The sequence below is a fragment of the Salmo trutta genome, chromosome 3, assembly GCF_901001165.1.
Source record: "Salmo trutta chromosome 3, fSalTru1.1, whole genome shotgun sequence".
Classification (NCBI taxonomy): domain Eukaryota; kingdom Metazoa; phylum Chordata; class Actinopteri; order Salmoniformes; family Salmonidae; genus Salmo; species Salmo trutta.
In genome coordinates this window covers 68,138,798-68,157,978 of record NC_042959.1, presented here as the reverse complement: position 1 = coordinate 68,157,978, position 19,181 = coordinate 68,138,798, and the positions used below count along the sequence as shown (strand labels likewise).

Sequence of the window (19,181 nt, the reverse complement as noted above, 5' to 3'; positions counted from 1 at the left end):
TCTGATCTTGCAAAGTTACTCCACCTCAAGAATTGCATTTGGCGAAAGGCTCGGCACACGCATACTCAGGCTGACTGGCTATCGTTCAGTCAAATTAGAAATAAGTGCACTCAGGCTACCAGAAGGCCAAAGTTAGTTACTTTAAGGAGCAGTTTTCTCTCAGTGGGTCTAACCCCAAGAAGTTCTGGAAAATGGTTAAAGACCTGGAGAATAAACCCTCCTCCTCACAGCTGCCCATGTCCCTTAATGCTAATGATGTGGTTGTTACTGACAAGAAGCACATGGCTAAGCTCTTTAATCACCACTTTATTAAGTCAGGATTCCTATTTGACTCAGCCATGCCTCCTTGCCTGTCCAACATTTCCTCAGTTCCCACCCCTTCTAATGCGACTATCCCCGATGCTTCTCCCTCTTTTTCCCCTGCCCCGCAACAAAGTTTCTCCCTGCAGGCAGTCACTGAGTCCGAGGTGTTAAAGGAGCTCCTTAAACTTGTCCCCCAAAAAACATCTGGGTCAGATGGTTTAGACCCTTTCTTCTTTAAGGTTGCTGCCCCTACCATCACCAAGCCTATCTCAAACCTTTTAACCTGTCTTTCCTTTGGAGGTCCCCATTTCTTGGAAGGCAGCTACGGTTCATCCTTTATTTAAAGGGGGAGATCAAGCTGATCCTAACTGTTATAGGCCTATTTCTATTTTGCCCTGTATATCAAAAGTTTTGGAAAAACTTGTCAATAATCAATTGACTGGTTTTCTTGATGTCTATAGTATTCTCTCGGGTATGCAATCTGGTTTCCGCTCAGGATATGCATGCGTCACTGCAACCTTAAAGGTACTGAATGATGTCACCATTGCCCTTGATTCTAAGCAATATTGAGCTGTTATTTTTATTGACTTGACCAAAGCTTTTGATACGGTAGACCATTCCATTCTTGTGGGCCGGCTAAGGAGTATTGGTGTCTCTGAGGGGTCTTTGGGCTGGTTTGCTAACTACCTCTCTCAAAGAGTGCAGTGTATAAAGTCTAAAAATCTGCTGTCTCAGCCACTGCCTGTCACCAAGGGAGTACCCCAAGGCTCAATCCTAGGCCTCACACTCTTCTCAATTTACATCAACAAAATAGCTCAGGCAGTAGGAAGCTCTCTCATCCATTTATATGCAGATGACACAGTCTTACACTCAGCTGTATGTTGATGCTAATATTATGTACAATATATAGTTATGTTTCCATATGATAACAATAGCGTAATATATTCCATATGCTGTAAACTATTGTCTTAACAGTTTCACTCAATTAATTCTAATCGACCTAATAATTATGACATACCCCTCACTATTGTCATTGGTTGCACTAATTGCACTGTTTGTCTACAAAACCTGGTTCAATCATTCATGGCATTAGTGTTTTACCCAGTAGATTACTGGGACTGTATTAGTATGGACTGTGCAACTCTGTGTTTTTATAGCTTACAGTGTTTTCGCTGTTGGTCAGCACCTCTACACTAAATAATTGTCTTTGTGTGTACACCAGCTAATGCTTTTCATTAGTCATGACAATGCAACAGAGAAACACATAAATCATTTAATTGTAATAATTTAATCAAAGAGGAAAGGCATTCCATAAACCCTAGTAAAAATTTCAGGCTACGCTTCCTACTTAATTTTTAAAGACCTTACAGTATCTTCATTATTTAAAAGTACAGTTGATTCCTGATAAGTGCGCATTGTATAAGTGCAAAAAACTTCATTAGTGCATTGTAGCTCAATCGTCCCATTTCAAATACAGCCTGGATAGATACAGGTTATGGGCATGTTCCGGTTAGCTCTCACATATGACTGTCCAAAGCCATTGAATTTATCAGGAGTTCACTGTACTTCACGTTACTCCATCTTTTGTACATGTTTCTCATTCCCCCCCTTTAGCATCCATCTATACATGTACTTTTCTCAAACAGGAAGTAGAGGACTGAAAGAACAAGCAGAAAACAGTAGAGCAAGGAGCTGACAACACTGCATTCTTGTGGACAATATGGAGCAGTGCAGGCAGAGTGGGCAGCTTTATGCTTCAGTAGGCTACATCCTGGTTATATCTGGTAACATGGAGCAGTGCAGGCAGGGCGAGGGGCAGCCTCCTTTTTCAAGTGTTAATGTCATGTCCACAAGTACAGTGAAATGCCTTTCTTGCAAGCCTCAAACCTAACAATGCAGTAGTCAATATGTATCACTAAAAAAAGGTTCATGCTTCTGTAGGCTACATACTGGCTATATACGGGTTGGTCAAACTTCTAACACATGGAAATATCAGTGGTTAATGATGAACAACACAGGGTTGACTAAAAATAAACTGTATTCTCTACTTACAAAATGAATTGTGAACTTTACTAAAGGCTTCTAATAAACCCTGATGCACCCTCAGAGAGCCTCCCATGCTGTTTACAACCCCACCATGTGCAGGTATGTTTCCTTCATTCAACCATGTTTTCTGGTGATGACCTCAGTCATCATTGGGCTTTGAGTTTCCTGTGGTTGTGGTGGCATGATCCATACTCACGACATCTGGTCTTGTTCGTAGAGTAAAGCCTACAGGGGGTGGGGGGCAGATAGAGAAGTAAATGAATGAGATCACATGTTTGGTTAACTGTCAGAAACCAAACCCCTGATCATCCAGGTCAATAGATCACAGGAGGGCTCAGAATGATGAACAGTTAAATCATCTAATAACGAGTGACTATAGGGCTATATCCCAAATGGTACCCTATTCTCTAAAGTGCACTACTTTTGACCAGAGCCATATGGGAATAGGGTGCAATTTGGGACGTAGTCTAGAGTATTTCAGGGTCACTGACAGCTGAACTATGTCCCACCCACCTCCTCTGGTAAAGGTAGAGGAGAAACAGAATCTCATCCCTGAAGCAGCCCAGCTGGTGGGATGGGTGTGTGCTGAAGACACAGGTGAAGGCATCGTTGACGAATGTATTGACTGCCTAAAGAGAAGGCACAAGAGTGCTTAATTCTAACTCTGAATGCACCCCCAATGAAACCCTATACCCAACATAGTGCACTACTTTTGACCAGGGCCCATAGGATGCACTATGGAATAGAGGGCCATTTGGGATGCATATACAGTGTCAACGTGAAGAAGAACAGACAGCTTGATGACACTTTAGATGGACTTTAGTTAAGCAACTGCTTATCGCTCCAACAACAATGAATTATACTATAAAACAGTTACTGTTGCTACTCACTTTATACATCAATACGTTCCATTGCAAATGGCCCACGGACTTCAACTGAAGAAGAACAAGAAGAAGAAAAGAAAGTGAAGATTTGTGTCAAAATAGAACATTTTACTCAGGGCCCATTATGCTCTAAATTAGGACAAAGTAGGACAAACCTTGAAGTTAATGAACAGCTGAGGAGCCATAGAGAGGAATCCAAAAGCATAAATCCCTGCAGGGGGAAGCCCAGTTTCAGTTGGAATTATTGATATTACCCACTAATACAAAATGTAGGATCTTAATTTGACCTTTATTGTCAAAGCAAAATAATTTTTCGGCAACATGATTTGAACATTTAGTCCATGTTGCTTGACTGGTGGTTAAGCTATTAGCTGGCCAAAAGTAGGCTATATGTAAAGTGCAATAACGTTAGTGTGTTAGTGTGGGTTTTCAGTAAATCACAAAGCTTATCTGCATTTGGCAGTGCAGGAAAATTCTATGCAACAAAAGTGATCAAATTAAGATCCTACATCTGTAGTTGCTAATAAAAAAAAATACATATTGGCCATGAAAAAGTAGCCTTGTGAAACCAGCCTGATCTCTCGGTAGGTCACATTCTGTTTCACTTCACAGTACAACAAATAGTGAGTGCAGCGTTCAGTCTGCTTGACCAGGCTAGTGTTAAAGATCTGTATATAATATTGTATTTGATGGATTAATTGATATTATATTCAAGAAATAACCCCAAAGGAGGCTTGATAGAGTATGTGTAAACTTACCACTGACAAGGCTGTTGATTAACCATGAATAGTAGCTGTCAAAATAAAATCTGAATATTAGATACGTTGATGATCAATGTCCTCATCAAACCTATTTATTTATATTTTAAATACAATTAAACTCCAGACTTGTCTTACTTTTTATACCTCAGGTACACCAGAGAGAAGATGGCTCCACTAATAGACAGAGGGTACACTAAATAAGACAGGCATTTCATTGCCTAGAAAATGGAGAACTGCATTAGAAAATACTTGTCTGCTTGATTTATGGTATTAGTGTTAAGAGGAACCAAACATACCACTAATTCAGCACTTACCTGTGTGTCATGTTGTATAGTCTTTCTCTCTGATTCATCAAATTTACCAACCTGAAGACAACCAGTTTCAAGGAATAATCCTGAATTTATACTACTGTTGGTTTTTAACGCTAAAATAAACTTTTTTTTTTCAATCAGTTTTTTCAATAACAGATTCTTAATTAAAATCAATATACTCATTGGCCCTCCATGCACACAACATGAATAAACCACTAGGAATAAACAATATATATACACATTTTTTAATACTTACATGAACTATGGACCTAGAGGTTCTCCACTGTAGCTGTATTTTGGAAACCTTTTTGACCTTCCATACCTACAGGTATAGAGGGAGAAGAAGGAATTCATGAGATCTGGTATGGTAACACTGAACCTTCTGCCATCCGCAGCTATGGTTGGAAAAAAGCATTGATTATTTGTATTGATATTCTAAATCCTTTCCAAACTGCTGATTCATGGCAGATACCTCAATTGTGGTTCCTATTCCAACAGGAATAAGACCTAGCAAGCTGCTTCGTTCCTCCAGCATTTTCAGGAGAATCACTATGGTGCTAAAGCATCTCCACAGCACTGGAACAGAACAGCATAGAGAAACAGATAGAGCTGGGTTAGTGCTGAGGTAGATGGGAGTAGATCAGTAGATTTGTGTGCTGCTGGAGGTAGTGTTTGTGGGCAGATGGTGGGATTATCCAGAGGCCTGCCTTGGATAACTATCTGTAGTAATGATACCCAAATCTGCACAAACACCATATATCTGTCCCAAATGGTACCCTATTCCCTATGTAGTGCACTACCATGGTCAAAAGTAGTGCACTATAGAGGGAATAGGGTGCCATTTGGAATGCATTTCAAGCCTGACACCTCATCTTCCCTAACTCAGTTAGGAAATTGGCATGAAAACTTGGATGCATAAATAAGAACATGAAATGTATTATTATAAAGATGTATTTTACTCCTCCCTCATTCGTACCTGTTTTGCGAGACATGCCCACCATGTTTTTCTTCTTCCTCCAAAAGCTTATGTCATTTTTAAAGGCCAGGAATTCAAATATGAACTGAAACATTAGACAAAGAAAACTGTAGATGGCTGACATGATTTGAAATTATCTTTGTGATATAATTAATGAATTCTAATAGAAAATCACTTACATGGAATGCAGTCACCAGGGTAGTCAATGCTAACAGGTACAAGTTGTTGTCCACAAGAACACCTTTGATTTCATCTATATTCACCTCAGTGAACCCTGTAATAAATGAAGCAAAAAAGTTATTTTACAAGAAGTTGACAAACGTATGTTCTCAGTAGTTTAAAAGGAGGGCTAAAGTTTAGGACTAAAGTAATAAACTAACCAAAACGTTTCAGTGAAAACATTACATCCTGCATGTGGATCCAGAGACGGAATTGCCTCAGCGATAGGCCTTCGTAGGATATTGTAAGAGGTAGTTTGGTTGTGGAGCCGTTAATCTCCTACAAACACATGTTGTAAAAACAAGTATCCTCATAGCCCTCTTTGTGAGGTATGTTTTAATGTTCTTGATTAGTATTTATAACTGTAATATAATTTACATGAAGAGTAACATCTCACCATCATGTCCTTTACCCTGACGCTGAGTTCATCAATGTGTAAAAGTGGGAGATATACCATCCTGTTTTCATCCTGAAATCTAAAACACGAGACAAAATATCTGAAATACAAAACATCAATATTTCTCACCATCTCTGTAGCTAGCTCTGCATAATGTGAGTGATACTGTGCTATATAAGTGTTTTTTAGGCCTTATAGCGCACACCCACTCCCAAAATAAACCCACTCACACAATTCAACATTTTTATATGAGACTTACACTCTCATGTAGCGCCGGACATCACTTGGCAAGGTCCCTCTGTTGAAGGTGAAGTCCTCTGACATCATGTTTAGGGTTAGACGGGACCTCCAGTGAGAGATGGGTCTGTCTACTTCTCGAGGAGCAGTGGCAGCATGTTTCTGAGAAAACGCAAGACCAGGAGAAGCCATGAAAGAGATGATCAAATGGGTCAACCAAACAGAGGAGTTAAAGATGATCTTTTACCAGTCCAGAATGAAACAGAGGAATTGTTTAGTTGTCTTACTTTGAGGACCTCTTTAGCAGAGCTGAGATTTCCTCTGGACATCATGTAGGTGCTGAGCTGGGCAACATGATGGACCTGCCGGTTATCCTGCAAGGGAGACACTCCAAACTTGTGTACATAAACCAATGTGTGCAGAGTACCGTTGTTACGTGTTGCCAACGGCAGGGATACATTCACCACCCTTTAAATCAAGAAAAGCAATGGTGACAGGTGAGAGATATAGGCTTCTGTCCCAAATGACACCATAGTGTCTATATAGTGCACTACTTTAGACCAGGGACTATAGGGAATACAGTGCCATTTGGGATGCAGCCCATAACCTTATCTTTACACTCGACTAAAAGTGACATGCTATTTTTACACCACATGACTGCAGATTTAAATGGGACTTCGGCCTACCTTTCAAATTTAGAATGTATGTCAAAGTCGTCTATCTTGATGATGAGGTTGAGTTCACTGTGGTCAGGCCTCAAACTGGAGAAAATGCTGAGCTGTGAAAATAAATGAGACTTCGCAATGATTCAATTCAATTTATCTTTATGGGCTCTGAAAGACACTTCTTGTGCACCATGGTCACTAATTCTCTGACCAAATACAATAGCTAAAGATGATTAATTGTACTAAAAACCTACCCTAAATCTAGGGTTTCACTGCAGTATGTGTAAGATCAAGGCCACTATTTACCTGGAGACGGGGTCTTTCTGCAAGGTAGGAAAAAATGCAGTCTCCTTTACCTCTCTCACAAGGCTTGGTGTATACAAAGCCATAAATCACCCAGCAGGTGTGTGACATATACACGACGAACACTCCTAGTAACATCTTTGTCAGATAAGTCCTTTTGAATAGGTCATTTGAACTCGTCGGCTTTGAATAGCACGAAGGGAACATACTGGTATGAAATGTAAAAATAAAAAACGACCAAAACGAATGGTGGACATTGACAGCTAAAGCTAGGAGTATAGGACCACAAAATATACAATTTGTCAAATCAGGCGCATCACGCCGCTCGGCATCTTGTAAGCCAGAACTGTATCCAGGCAGCACGCGAAGACGCCGGTGGTGGTGGTGTTGACGCGGATAACGCCTCCCCGTTCCGCGTCAGGTGAAATACAGGGTGACGATTGGGTGCCACAGTGGTAACCACAATGTGAAAATACAACCCTCAATGTAATGTATCTTTTCAGCATAGGGAAATTACATTTCGTGGGTAAATTGGAAAATATTTAGGGTGTTTTGTTTCTTCCCGAACATATACGGAAGTCTCAAGTAAAGTTTTCTTTCGTTGAACAACGTCATTGGTTGAAACTGATTCATCCTCTCGAGTTCAGGGTCATGCACGAGCACGTGTTACTGTAACACCAAAACACCCGGATGCCTGCCCGTTGTTGTTGCTCAGAACTAGCTGTCCCTGTGTTACGGAGGAATAACGTATCTTGGATTTAGCTATACCAGCTGCAAGCCTATTGTTATTTGCTATTTTAATCACATATGGCACATTTGTGCGACACGTTTAGAAGTTCGTTCAGGAAGCACAAGCTAGTCTCCTGCTAGCAGCATAAAAGTTTGTTCGCTAACTTGCTAGCTAGCGCCTTGTTTACGTGTTAACTAGCTAAATAAAGGGGATACCTAGTTAGTTGTATAACTGAATGCATTCAACTGAAATGTGTCATCTGCATTTATCCCAACCCCTCTGAATCAGAGAGGTGTGGAGGGCTGCCTTAATCGACATCCACTTCTTCGGCACCCGGGGAACAGTGGGTTAACTGCCTTGCTCAGGGGCAGAACAACAGATTTTTACCTTGTCAGCTCGGGGATTCGATCCAGCGACCGTGCTCACAAAATAGAATTTACCCCTACTTTGGACTGAAACGGTTGTATGATTTTGCAGAACAAACCACTGTCTTTGTCCAGTGCTACGTAGCCAGCTGATAAGTTTACCAGCTACCTAGTTTACGTTAGTGATTCAGTTCCGGATGCAAGTGGAATAACCAGCAATGCAACTGATCAACTGGCTAGACTAAATAAGTAGCTAAAGAACTAAGGACACTTTGCTAAAATGCAGTGGTGGTGAACAAAGCAATGGAAGCTTGTTTCAAGTCGTTCACCATGGGTGGTCTTCGGAGATCTCTGGACATTAAATTCAGGGTCCTTGCCGGCTGTTTGACCTGCAGAACAGTGAGTTGTTCCAGATCACCTATAAAATGCCAACTCTCCAAGCATCAGCCGGTGACGAGGGGGAAAGCAACACTGTTGCGATCATGTCCGCCTGGTAGGTGATGTAACATTTTTACTGTTATGGCTAGACCTAGCTGCACAAGGCTACTCCCGCCTCCAGTAGTTGATCTAGAGGTGTTGGGGAGACTACATAAATGTACTGGTGAAACCAGCACTTAGTAGTGTTGATGTTGTCGTTTCAATGAGCCAGGCAGAGGCAAAAAGCCTGATATGGACAGTGGAGGTGCAGAGATGACAGGAGCAGTGGAATAGAGATACCATGGGCAGGCATTTATTCGAAGTACAGAGGAAAGTTGGGGAGGACGTCAGGAAGGGACAGAAGAGGCTATTTTTTTTTACAGAGAAACAGACTGTGGAGCTTGTATTGCTACAGTGTGGGCAGTATCAGAGGGAAAGAGAGAGGCTGAGATCTAATATGAGGGAGAAGGGGAAACATGAAGTTAGTTTAGAGTATATTGAGTAGAACGTCAAATATTTTATATTTTTTAAGAGCAACGGGGCTGGCAAGTAGGATTTAGTTTCTCCCCGTCTCTGGCCCCCACTCCAGTAGTAGTTGGCGGTAATGCACCATAACCTGCACCACAGCCTTCCCTGTGGCTCAGTTGGTAGAGCATGGTGTTTGCAATGCCAGGGTTGTGGGTTCAATTCCCACAGGGAGCCAGTACAAAAAAAAAAATGTATGAAATATATGCATTCACTACTGTAAGTCGCTCTGGATAAGAGCGTCTGCTAAATGACTAAAATGTAAATAACATTGGATGCCAACCGCCGATAAACCCCACCGAAAAAGAAGACCTAGCTGCAACACATGTTGTTGGCTAATGGATTATTATTTTTGTTTAATTGGCAGCATATTTAATTCGCCATAGAGGAACTGAGGCATCCCTCTCCAGTGTGGCTCCTACTTTTATTGTGGTAAGTGGCAAGTTTTAGTTGTGTCAATCATATCCAATTTGAAATTGTTATTCTAGTCTCTCCTAAATGTTATGTCTGCCAGCGGTATATGGGATATGATCAAATGTTTATCAACATTGACAATGCCAACATTCTATAAAAAGATTGCTTCTGCAAAATGCAAGAAGAGAGAGAACCAATGTGTCAGTTCATTGTGACTACCTATATTGTTCACCTGAGGGAGTGTGTGGAATGTACCTACAAGTTCTACAGCAATATACTGGCAGTAGCTACAACTGTGCTCTTCTGTCATAGATGAAATTTGACAAAGATGGAAATGTAACCTCATTTGGTAAGTATTGGAACATCTATTGTCCTCATTAGCTTGCCCATTATTTGCTTTTCTTTAGTTTTCTGTTCTCACAAGGACTACATCGAAATGCAATTGTTTATTGTACTTTGTTACTGACAAGGTATTTGTCCTTCCTATAAGTTTTGAGTGTGACTTCTGACCCCTGGTCTGATTCCTATCTCAGAGAAGAAGAAGATGGAGCTGTATCATGAGCTGAGTCTGCAGGCCAGAGACCTCAGGTTCCAACACTTCACCAGCATCACCGCTAGGAACAACAACATCATCATTCGCATGGAGGTAGCTATGTACTGTTTTCGTTTCATGTTACAGCGTTATGCCGAAGGTACTGTTAACTAAACTGCTGCGTTTGTCACCTGTCGTGACAGCTAGCCTCAAATTATCCTCTAACTTTTAGAGAATCCTATGATTAAAAAAACAAGTAGAAAATCGCACACTAGAAAAGACAGGTGACCGAACTTGACTCGTTTTTGCACCTGAACAGAGTCTGTTCTTGTGTCTTCAGGCCTTGAAGGCAGTAGTGACCCCCAATAGCCTGTTGGTGTTGGATTTCCGAGGTCTGGGATTGGAGAGATGGCTGGTCCTGGAGTTGGCTCCGCAGTTGAATGGGGATCATGGAGCTCTTGCCACTCATTCACTGCCATTTGAGTTCAGAGCCCTTGAAGCTATTCTGCAGCACAGGGTAAGACACACGCTACTCAATCACTCATTTACTATTCATTTATCACAACAATTGTTCACACTTTATTTGGATAGTCCCATATTGATGATCTACTCATGGTCATACTATCTGTTGATAAGCAACTGCTTGCTAGGGTTAGGGTAAGGGTTGAGTTCAGGGTTCGGATCAATCAATTACATTTATTTATAAAGCTCTTTTTACACCAGCAGATGTCAAAGTGCTGTACAGAAACTCAGCCTAAAACCCCAAACAGCAAGCAATGCAGATGTAGTAGCACGGTGGCTAGGAGAAACTCCCTAGAAAGGCAGGAACCTAGGAAGAAACCCAGAGAGGAACCAGCCTCTGAGGGGTGGCCAGTCCTCTTCTGGCTGTGCCGGGTGGAGATTAAAAGAGCACGTGGCCATTAAGGCCAGATTGTTCTTCAAGATGTTCAAACGTTCATAGATGACCAGCAGGGTGAAATAATGATCCGTGGTTGAAGAGGGTGCAACAGGTCAGTACCTCAGGATAAGGGTTAGTGGATAGTTAGTTGATATGCTGTTGACAGTTATTGAACATCTACAAACCATCTACTTGGGACTATCCAAATAAAGTGTCACCTGGTATTTGTTTATGCATGTATGTGTCTGTTTGTTTTGTGTATAGGTAAACACCCTTCAGGCTCGGCTGAATGAGGTTCACCCTGTCATCCTGGACATTCTAGAGTCTCTTGTGGATCCTAAACTACTCTCTGCAGATCGCAGCAAACTGCATATACTTCTTCAGAACAGAAAGAAGTGAGTGGAAAAGCAATGCCAGTCACATCATGATAAGGAGCGTTGCTGCTTTTGCATGTAACGTTTGGTTCATCTTATCAAGGCAGATCCTCTATTACGGGCATTGGGCCAGTAACTGAAAGGTTGCTGGTTTGAATCCGAGCCGACTACATGAAAAATCTGTCAATGTGCCCTTGAGCAAGGCACTTAACCCTAATTGCTCCTGTAAGTCACTCTGGATATGAGCATCAGCTAAATGACTTAAATGTATTGTAGGTGTAGAAAAGATTAACACCTATGGTTATAGTTGGGCCATGGCTATTGTATGGATCTAGAAGTCCTGCACGAGAAGGCGTGGCTGGTTTAGCTCTGTGTAGTCAATCTCATTCCCTTTCTCCATCCTGATTCGGGAGACTTCCAACCAGGATTTCTGGGAATTTGGGGGAAATTGTTCAACCCTAACTGTTTTCTGCCCAGCCTGTCAGAGCTGGAGACAGACATCAAGGTCTTCAAGGACAGTCTGCTGAAGATCCTAGACGAAGTGGAGATGATCGAGGAGCTTTGTGTCACCAAGTGGACGGATCCACGTGTGTTGTAAGTGAAATTTCAACATGCAGATTTTGTAGGCACATGGTACTTCATGAGATTATTTGTGTTCATTGTACACATTTTTCATTATGGTGGGAGTGAGCTGACAACAGGAGGGTTGCTGGCATCAATACGTCAGGGGTCACCCTTGATGTAAACCCCCTGAACTGCTCACTGGGCACGGCGGCTGCCTCGTGGTCCAGCCTTTAAAACCTAGTCTGTGTGTGTGTCTGAGGGGTTGGTACAGCAGAAGACACATTTCTCTCGTATGGATGAATAAAGTCTTCTTTTTTTCTTAAGAGTTGTTGGATGAAGGCTTTATTGGTCTTTCTTGTTGTTGTGTGTGTCTCTGGAGGCAGTGAGGAGAGCAGTCTGGGCATTGATCATGCTGAGGAGATGGAGCTTCTCCTGGAGAACTACTTCATGCAGGCTGAGGAGCTGGGCAACACGACCAGGGAGCTCAAGGGCCTGATAGACGACTCAGAGAGTGTTATCTTCATCAACCTGGACAGGTACCGACGACTAAACCCTGTCTGTATCCCTGTTTCCTATATAGTACAGTATGTTTGACCAGGGCCCATAGGCCTCAAAAGTAGTCCACTATGTAGGGAATAGGGCAGGAGTTCTCAAACTTTTTTGGGCCTGGGGACCCCTTTTGTGATAGCAAATTCACCAGGGACCCCCTCATAATCAGAACACAACTCGAGTGAGATAACAAATAGCAAACAAAAAGTTTTACTATGACTTCGCAGTGCGTGGCCGGACGAACCAAGTCTCGTCCCTGTGAAGGAACATTTTTTAAAGGCCAGTCTCTTGACATCAGAGAGAACATTTTGCAGTTTTCAAGCTAATATCCTGTAATTCTGCACATTTTGTCACGGGGAAGAGATTCTTTTGTTGTTGCAGCTTTAAGAGACAAAACGTTCAAGTTTTAAAGCCTCGATGAGTTCCAAATGTATAGTTGGTGGAGTACTGTGTATATCAATATCCCTGTGAGCCTCCCAGGCCCATATTACCCAGTGTTAAAAACATAGATTAATAATATTATATTTGATTCTATTACACACTAAACTTATTTCACAGATCCCTTGGCAAAAATGTGTTTAACCTGTTGTTAGTAATATTTAAGGGGGGGCGCCAGTTATGCATCTCTGGTATAGTGTAATAGTCATGCTGCGTCCATACAAAATACGCTGGCAGAATTATCTAGCTAGACAAAAAATCAGTTTAAGTGTATTGCTGATTTAACTGGCTTTTGGTAGACTTCATTTGTCCTGATGTCGTTTTCTATATTTCATGCTATCAGGGGAACTAGCCTATTTTTCCAACTGCTTAACATGGCATTTTTCTTTTCTCCTGTTGTTAATTGGCTTAAACAGCTCTCTGTTAGTCAGGCCTAGTTTGTTACCATCCCATTTCCCTCTGTCCCCATGGGCCATGGCCCACCCAGTCACCGGAACGTGATGATGCGTCTGAACCTGCAGCTCACCATGGGGACCTTCTCACTCTCCCTATTTGGCCTGATGGGTGTCGCCTTCGGGATGAACTTGGAATCCACGTTTGAGGAGGTTAATAATATGCATTGATGATAAAGCTTTAATCTTAGAAATTACACGTGAGACAATTTAACATTGAGTTTGTTAACCTGGCAACACATGCTCATTGTAAACTAGCCAGCTGCAGCAATGTAATATTGCTAAATGGCAGATGAACCTGAGGTGAAGGATGACTGGCTCAGTGTGTGGTCCATAGAGATAAAACTCTCTGTTCGATCTAGCGTTATATCTATGGTGTCGTGTTTGTTCCCCCAGGACCCCAAGGTGTTCTGGCTGGTGACAGGCTTCATGTTCCTGGGTAGTGGACTAATCTGGAGGAGACTGCTCTCGTTCCTGGGTCGACATCTTGAGCCTACTGTCCCCCCACAGGTAATTGAATTGTTAATTTCATGATTTATTTGGATAGAAATGAGTATCATCTGATGCATACTAGTGTGTAACGTGTATAACTCACTAATTGTCAATACCAGTCCCTGGGTACTGCATGTGTCTGACATCTTGATCATGCTTAAGCTCAGTGTTTCGTCTTGAGATTATTCTGATCATTTCCATGACTTGTGTTGTTATAAAAACCCTCTTTCTCCTCCCTAGATCCCAACAGTTTGGAAGAGAAACCAAATCAACTCAAAAGGAGGAGAGGTGAAGAGTGGACTAAGATGATAGTTCCTTGTTGCACCACCTCTCTGCTGAGGAATCTGAACTGTTTGACTGTTTTCATACTACAGTGAGATTTCTCTCGTTTATTGCAGAGGAATGTTTTTTTTCTCTTCATAATCTCAATATCAGTTTTTTGCAATTGGTTTAACCCCTCTAGGGTCGGCGGGACGAAATCGTCCCACCTACGTAACAGCCAGTGGAATCCTGTGGCGCGTTATTCAAATACCTTAGAAATGCTATTACTTCAATTTCTCAAACATATGACTATTTTACACCATTTTAAAGACAAGACTCTCGTTAATCTAACCACACTGTCCGATTTCAAAAAGGCTTTACAATGAAAGCAAAACATTAGATTATGTCAGCAGAGTACCCAGCCAGAAATAATCAGACACCCATTTTTCAAGCTAGCATATAATGTCACAAAAACCCAAACCACAGCTAAATGCAGCACTAACCTTTGATGATCTTCATCAGATGACACACCTAGGACATTATGTTATACAATGCATGCATGTTTTGTTCAATCAAGTTCATATTTATATCAAAAACCAGCTTTTTACATTAGCATGTGACGTTCAGAACTAGCATACCCCCCGCAAACTTCCGGTGAATTTACAAAAAATTTACTAATTTTACTCACGATAAACGTTCACAAAAAGCACAACAATTATTTTAAGAATTATAGATACAGAACTCCTCTATGCACTCGATATGTCCGATTTTAAAATAGCTTTTCGGTGAAAGCACATTTTGCAATATTCTGAGTAGATAGCCCGGCATCACAGGGCTAGCTATTTAGACACCCAGCAAGTTTAGCACTCACCAAAGTCAGATTTACTATAAGAAAAATGTTATTACCTTTGGTGTTCTTCGTCAGAATGCACTCCCAGGACTTCTACTTCAATAACAAATGTTGGTTTGGTACCAAATAATCCATAGTTATATCCAAATATCCTCTGTTTTGTTCGTGCGTTTATCCGAATGGTAAAGAAGGGTGACGAGCACGACGCATTTCGTGACAAAAAAATTGTAAATATTCCATTACCGTACTTCAAAGCATGTCAACCGCTGTTTAAAATCAATTTTTATGCCATTTTTCTCGTAAAAAAGCGATAATATTCCGACCGGGAATCTGTGTTTAGGATAAAAGACGAAAGAAAATGAAAGCATGGGGTCGACTCGTGCACGCGCCTCAGCCCATTGTCCTCTGATAGAGCACTTGCCAAAAGCGCTAATGTGTTTCAGCCTGGGGCTGGAATTACATCATTCAGCTTTTTCCCGCCTTATGAGAGCCTATGGGAGCCGTAGGAAGTGTCACGTTACAGCAAAGATCCTCAGTCTTCAATAAACAGAGTCAAGAAGCTCAAGGAATGGTCAGACAGGCCACTTCCTGTAAGGAATCTTCTCAGGTTTTTGCCTGCCATATGAGTTCTGTTATACTCACAGACACCATTCAAACAGTTTTAGAAACTTTAGGGTGTTTTCTATCCAAAGCCAATAATTATATGCATATTCTAGTTACTGGGCAGGAGTAGTAACCAGATTAAATCGGGTACGTTTTTTATCCGGCCGTGCAAATACTGCCCCCTATCCCCAACAGGTTTTAAGACTGTTGTAAGCAGTGTTCATGTATTTATTAGCATCCTGGATATATTGTTATAATGAAGCACACTGTATACCTCCAGCTGTATTCAAGGATACTGCACCAATTCTTACTGTCCAAAAACATACTCCCACTGTTCACCAAAACCACTGCTCAAATAGCTTTGACTGACTATACAGCTAATAAATAAAGACATTGAGTACTGAGCAGTCTCAAACTTTGAAAGAACTAAAACCCAAGACATACTATATATACACAAAAGTATGTGGACACCCCTTCAAATTAGTTGAATTGGCTATTTCAGCCACACCCGTTGCTGACAGGTGTATAAAATCGAGCACACAGCCATGCAATCTACATAGACAAACATTGGCAGTAGAATAGCCTTACTGAAGGCATTGTTGTAGGATGCCCTGCTAGAGCTGCCCCGGTCAACTGTAAGTACTGTTATTGTGAAGTGGGAACATCTAGGAGCAACAACATCTCAGCCGCGAAGTGGTAGGCTACACAAGCTCGCAGAACGGTACCGCCGAGTGCTAAAGCGTGTAAAAACTGTCTGTCCTCGGTTGGAGCAGTCATTAGAGTTCCAACCTGCCTCTGGAAGCAATGTCAGCACAAGAACCGGTCGTCGGGAGCTTCATGAAATGGGTTTCCATGGCCGAGCAGCCGCACACAAGCCTAAGATCACCATGCGCAATGCCAAGTGTCGGTTGGAGTGGTGTAAAGCCCGCCGCCATTGGACTTTCGAGCATTGGAAACGCGTTCTCTGGAATGATGAATCACGCTTCACCATGCGGTAGTCCGACGGACTAATCTGGGTTTGGCGAATGCCAGGAGAACGTTACCTGCCCGAATGCATAGTGCCAACTGTAAAGTTTGGGGGAGGAGGAATAATGGTCTGGGGCTGTTTTTCATGGTTCGGACTAGGCCCCTTAGTTGCAGTGAAGGGAAATCTTAACGCTACAGCATACAATGACATTCTAGACAATTCTGTGCTTCCAACTTTGTGGCAACAGTTTGGGGAAGGCCCTTTCATGTTTCAGCATGACAATGCAGCTATTCACAAAGGTAGGTCCATACAGAAATGGTTTGTCGAGATCGGTGTGGAAGAACTTGACTGGCCTGCACAGAGCCCCGACCTCAACTCCCATCGAACATCTTTGGAATGACTTGGAATGCCGACTGCAAGCCAGGACTAATTGCCCAACATCAGTACCCGGCCTCACTAATGGAAGCACGTCCCCGCAGCAATGTTCTAACATCTAAACTCAGCAGAAAAAGACACGTCCTCTCACTGTCAACTGAGGTTATTTTCAGCAAACTTAACATGTGTAAATATTTGTATGAACATAAGATTCCACAACTGAGACATAAAATTAACAAGTTCCACAGACATGTGACTAACAGAAATGGAATAATGTGTCCCTGAACAAAGTGGGGGGTCAAAATCAAAAGTCAGTATTTGGTGTGGCCACCAGCTGCATTAAGTACTGCAGGGCATCTACTCCTCATGCTGTGAGATGTTACCCCACTCTTTCACCAAGGCACCTGCAAGTTCCTGGGCATTTCTGGGGGGAATAGCCCTAGCCCTCACCCTTTGATCCAACAGGTCCCAGATGTGCTCAATGGGATTGAGATCCGGGCTCTTCACTGGCCATGGCGGAACACTGACATTCCTGTCTTGCAGGAAATCACGCACCGAACGAGCAGTATGGCTGGTGGCATTGTCATGCTGGATGGTCATGTCAGGATGAGCCTGCAGGAAGGGTACCGCCTGAGGGAGGAGGATGTCTTCCCTGTAACCCACAGCGTTGAGATTGCCTGCAAAGACAACAAGCTCAGTCCGATGATGCTGTGACACACCGCCCCAGACCACGACGGACCCTCCACCTCCAAATCGATCCAGCTCCAGAGTACAGGCCTCAGTGTAACGCTCATTCCTTCGACGATAAATGCAAATCTGACCATCACCCCTGGTGAGACAAAACCACAACTCATCAGTGAAGAGCACTTTTTGCCAGTCCTGTCTGGTCCAGCGACAGTGGGTTTGTGCCCATAGGCGACATTGTTGCCGGTGATGTCTGGTGAGGACCTCCCTTACAACAGGCCTACAAGCCATCAGTTCAGCGTATTGCGGATAGTCTGAGCACTGATGATGGAGGGATTGTGCGTTCCTGGTGTAACTCGGGCATTTGTTGTTGCCGTCCTGTACCTGTCACGCAGGTGTGATGTTCGGATGTACCGATAATGTGCAGGTGTTGTTACACGTGGTCTGCCACTGCAAGGACGATCAGCCGTCCGTCCTGTAGCGCTGTCTTAGGCGTCTCAGTTTGGACATTGCAATTTATTGCCCTGGCCACGTCTGCAGTCCTGATGCCTCCTTGCAGCATGCCTAAGGCATGTTCACGCAGATGAGCAGGGACCCTGGGCATCTTTCTTTTGGTGTTTTTCAGAGTCAGTAGAAAGGCTTCTTCAGTGTCCTAAGTTTTCATAACTGTGACCTTAATTGCCTAACGTCTGTAAACTGTTATTGTCTTAACCATTCCACAGGTACATGTTCATTAATTGTTCATTAAACAAGCATGGGAAACAGTGTTTAAACCCTTTACAATGATGATCTGTGAAGTTATTTGGATTTTTACGAATTATCTTTGAAAGACAGGGTCCTGACTAAGGGATGTTGTTTTTTTGTTGTTGCTCAGTTTAGTAGAAAGCCTTCCCAGAAGAGTGGAGGTTGTTATAGAAGCAAAGGAGGGACCAACTCCATATTAATGCCCATAATTTTGGAATGAGATGTTTGAAGAGCTTTACTTTTGGTCATGTAGTGTAACTCAAGTTTTCATCCTCAGGTCCAACATCACTATTGTCCCATTCACATACAGTAATGTAGTATGTATTTATTAGTTGTATCATTCACAAAATGGTCACTGCCATACTGTTTGTCATTACATTATAAATTAAATAAAAATATAGGACAAAACAATTAACATAGCATGGCAGCAACACATATAAATAAGGAAAATATCTTCTGATGTCTCAATGTGATACCACAAGAGTCGAATGGAGGGTAAAATAGTCAATATGTCTATATGTGAAATATTTAAAAATTCATAAAATAAAGTATCACATGTGGCGTATTGGTAGGCCTTTTGGGTCTACAGTAGTGGTGCGCGGGTCAGCTGTTTCTTCACCCGCAAGCAATTGCAAATCTGTAACCGCCGGATTATATATTCTAAAGTGAGAATCTGAGGCCCGCACCCAACCCTAACCGGCAAATATAGAGAATGTGCTTGGCTACAGTCAGAGACTGCAGAGTGATATTTTTACAGGGGGTGCAGGATTTGTTTTTGCCTGATTTCGGTATTTATGCTTATAATTTCCGACATTTTGGTTGGCTTCTGTCATATGTTGCCTTAG

General features: G+C 42.2%; 2 protein-coding genes across 4 annotated transcripts; one reads left to right on the top strand and one right to left on the bottom strand.

The window, feature by feature from the left end:
• Positions 1 to 1,563: 1,563 nt before the first annotated feature.
• Positions 1,564 to 7,470, bottom strand: LOC115185415 (cleft lip and palate transmembrane protein 1-like protein). 3 transcript variants are annotated; one of them, XM_029745756.1, is made up of 17 exons: positions 7,106 to 7,470; positions 6,821 to 6,912; positions 6,422 to 6,602; positions 6,157 to 6,296; positions 5,898 to 5,997; positions 5,662 to 5,779; positions 5,461 to 5,555; positions 5,282 to 5,366; positions 4,778 to 4,881; positions 4,562 to 4,627; positions 4,309 to 4,359; positions 4,130 to 4,212; positions 3,992 to 4,026; positions 3,389 to 3,444; positions 3,240 to 3,284; positions 2,863 to 2,978; positions 1,564 to 2,574 (listed from the first exon to the last, which is right to left on the bottom strand). In XM_029745756.1, exons 1-17 carry the CDS (start codon positions 7,307 to 7,309, stop codon positions 2,496 to 2,498), a joined length of 1,650 nt encoding a protein of 549 aa, XP_029601616.1. In that variant the 5' UTR covers positions 7,310 to 7,470; the 3' UTR covers positions 1,564 to 2,495. The 3 variants fall into 3 exon arrangements, with proteins under 3 accessions (XP_029601616.1, XP_029601617.1, XP_029601618.1); XM_029745757.1 differs by having other exon boundaries at positions 5,898 to 5,976; XM_029745758.1 differs by lacking the exon at positions 2,863 to 2,978.
• A 701-nt stretch (positions 7,471 to 8,171) lies between these two features.
• LOC115185398 (magnesium transporter MRS2 homolog, mitochondrial) lies at positions 8,172 to 14,379 on the top strand. The gene is made up of 11 exons (XM_029745755.1): positions 8,172 to 8,690; positions 9,507 to 9,571; positions 9,866 to 9,902; positions 10,087 to 10,199; positions 10,426 to 10,602; positions 11,248 to 11,378; positions 11,835 to 11,951; positions 12,305 to 12,457; positions 13,396 to 13,513; positions 13,757 to 13,870; positions 14,093 to 14,379. Exons 1-11 carry the CDS (start codon positions 8,501 to 8,503, stop codon positions 14,159 to 14,161), a joined length of 1,284 nt encoding a protein of 427 aa, XP_029601615.1. The 5' UTR covers positions 8,172 to 8,500; the 3' UTR covers positions 14,162 to 14,379.
• The last annotated feature ends 4,802 nt before the right edge of the window (positions 14,380 to 19,181 follow it).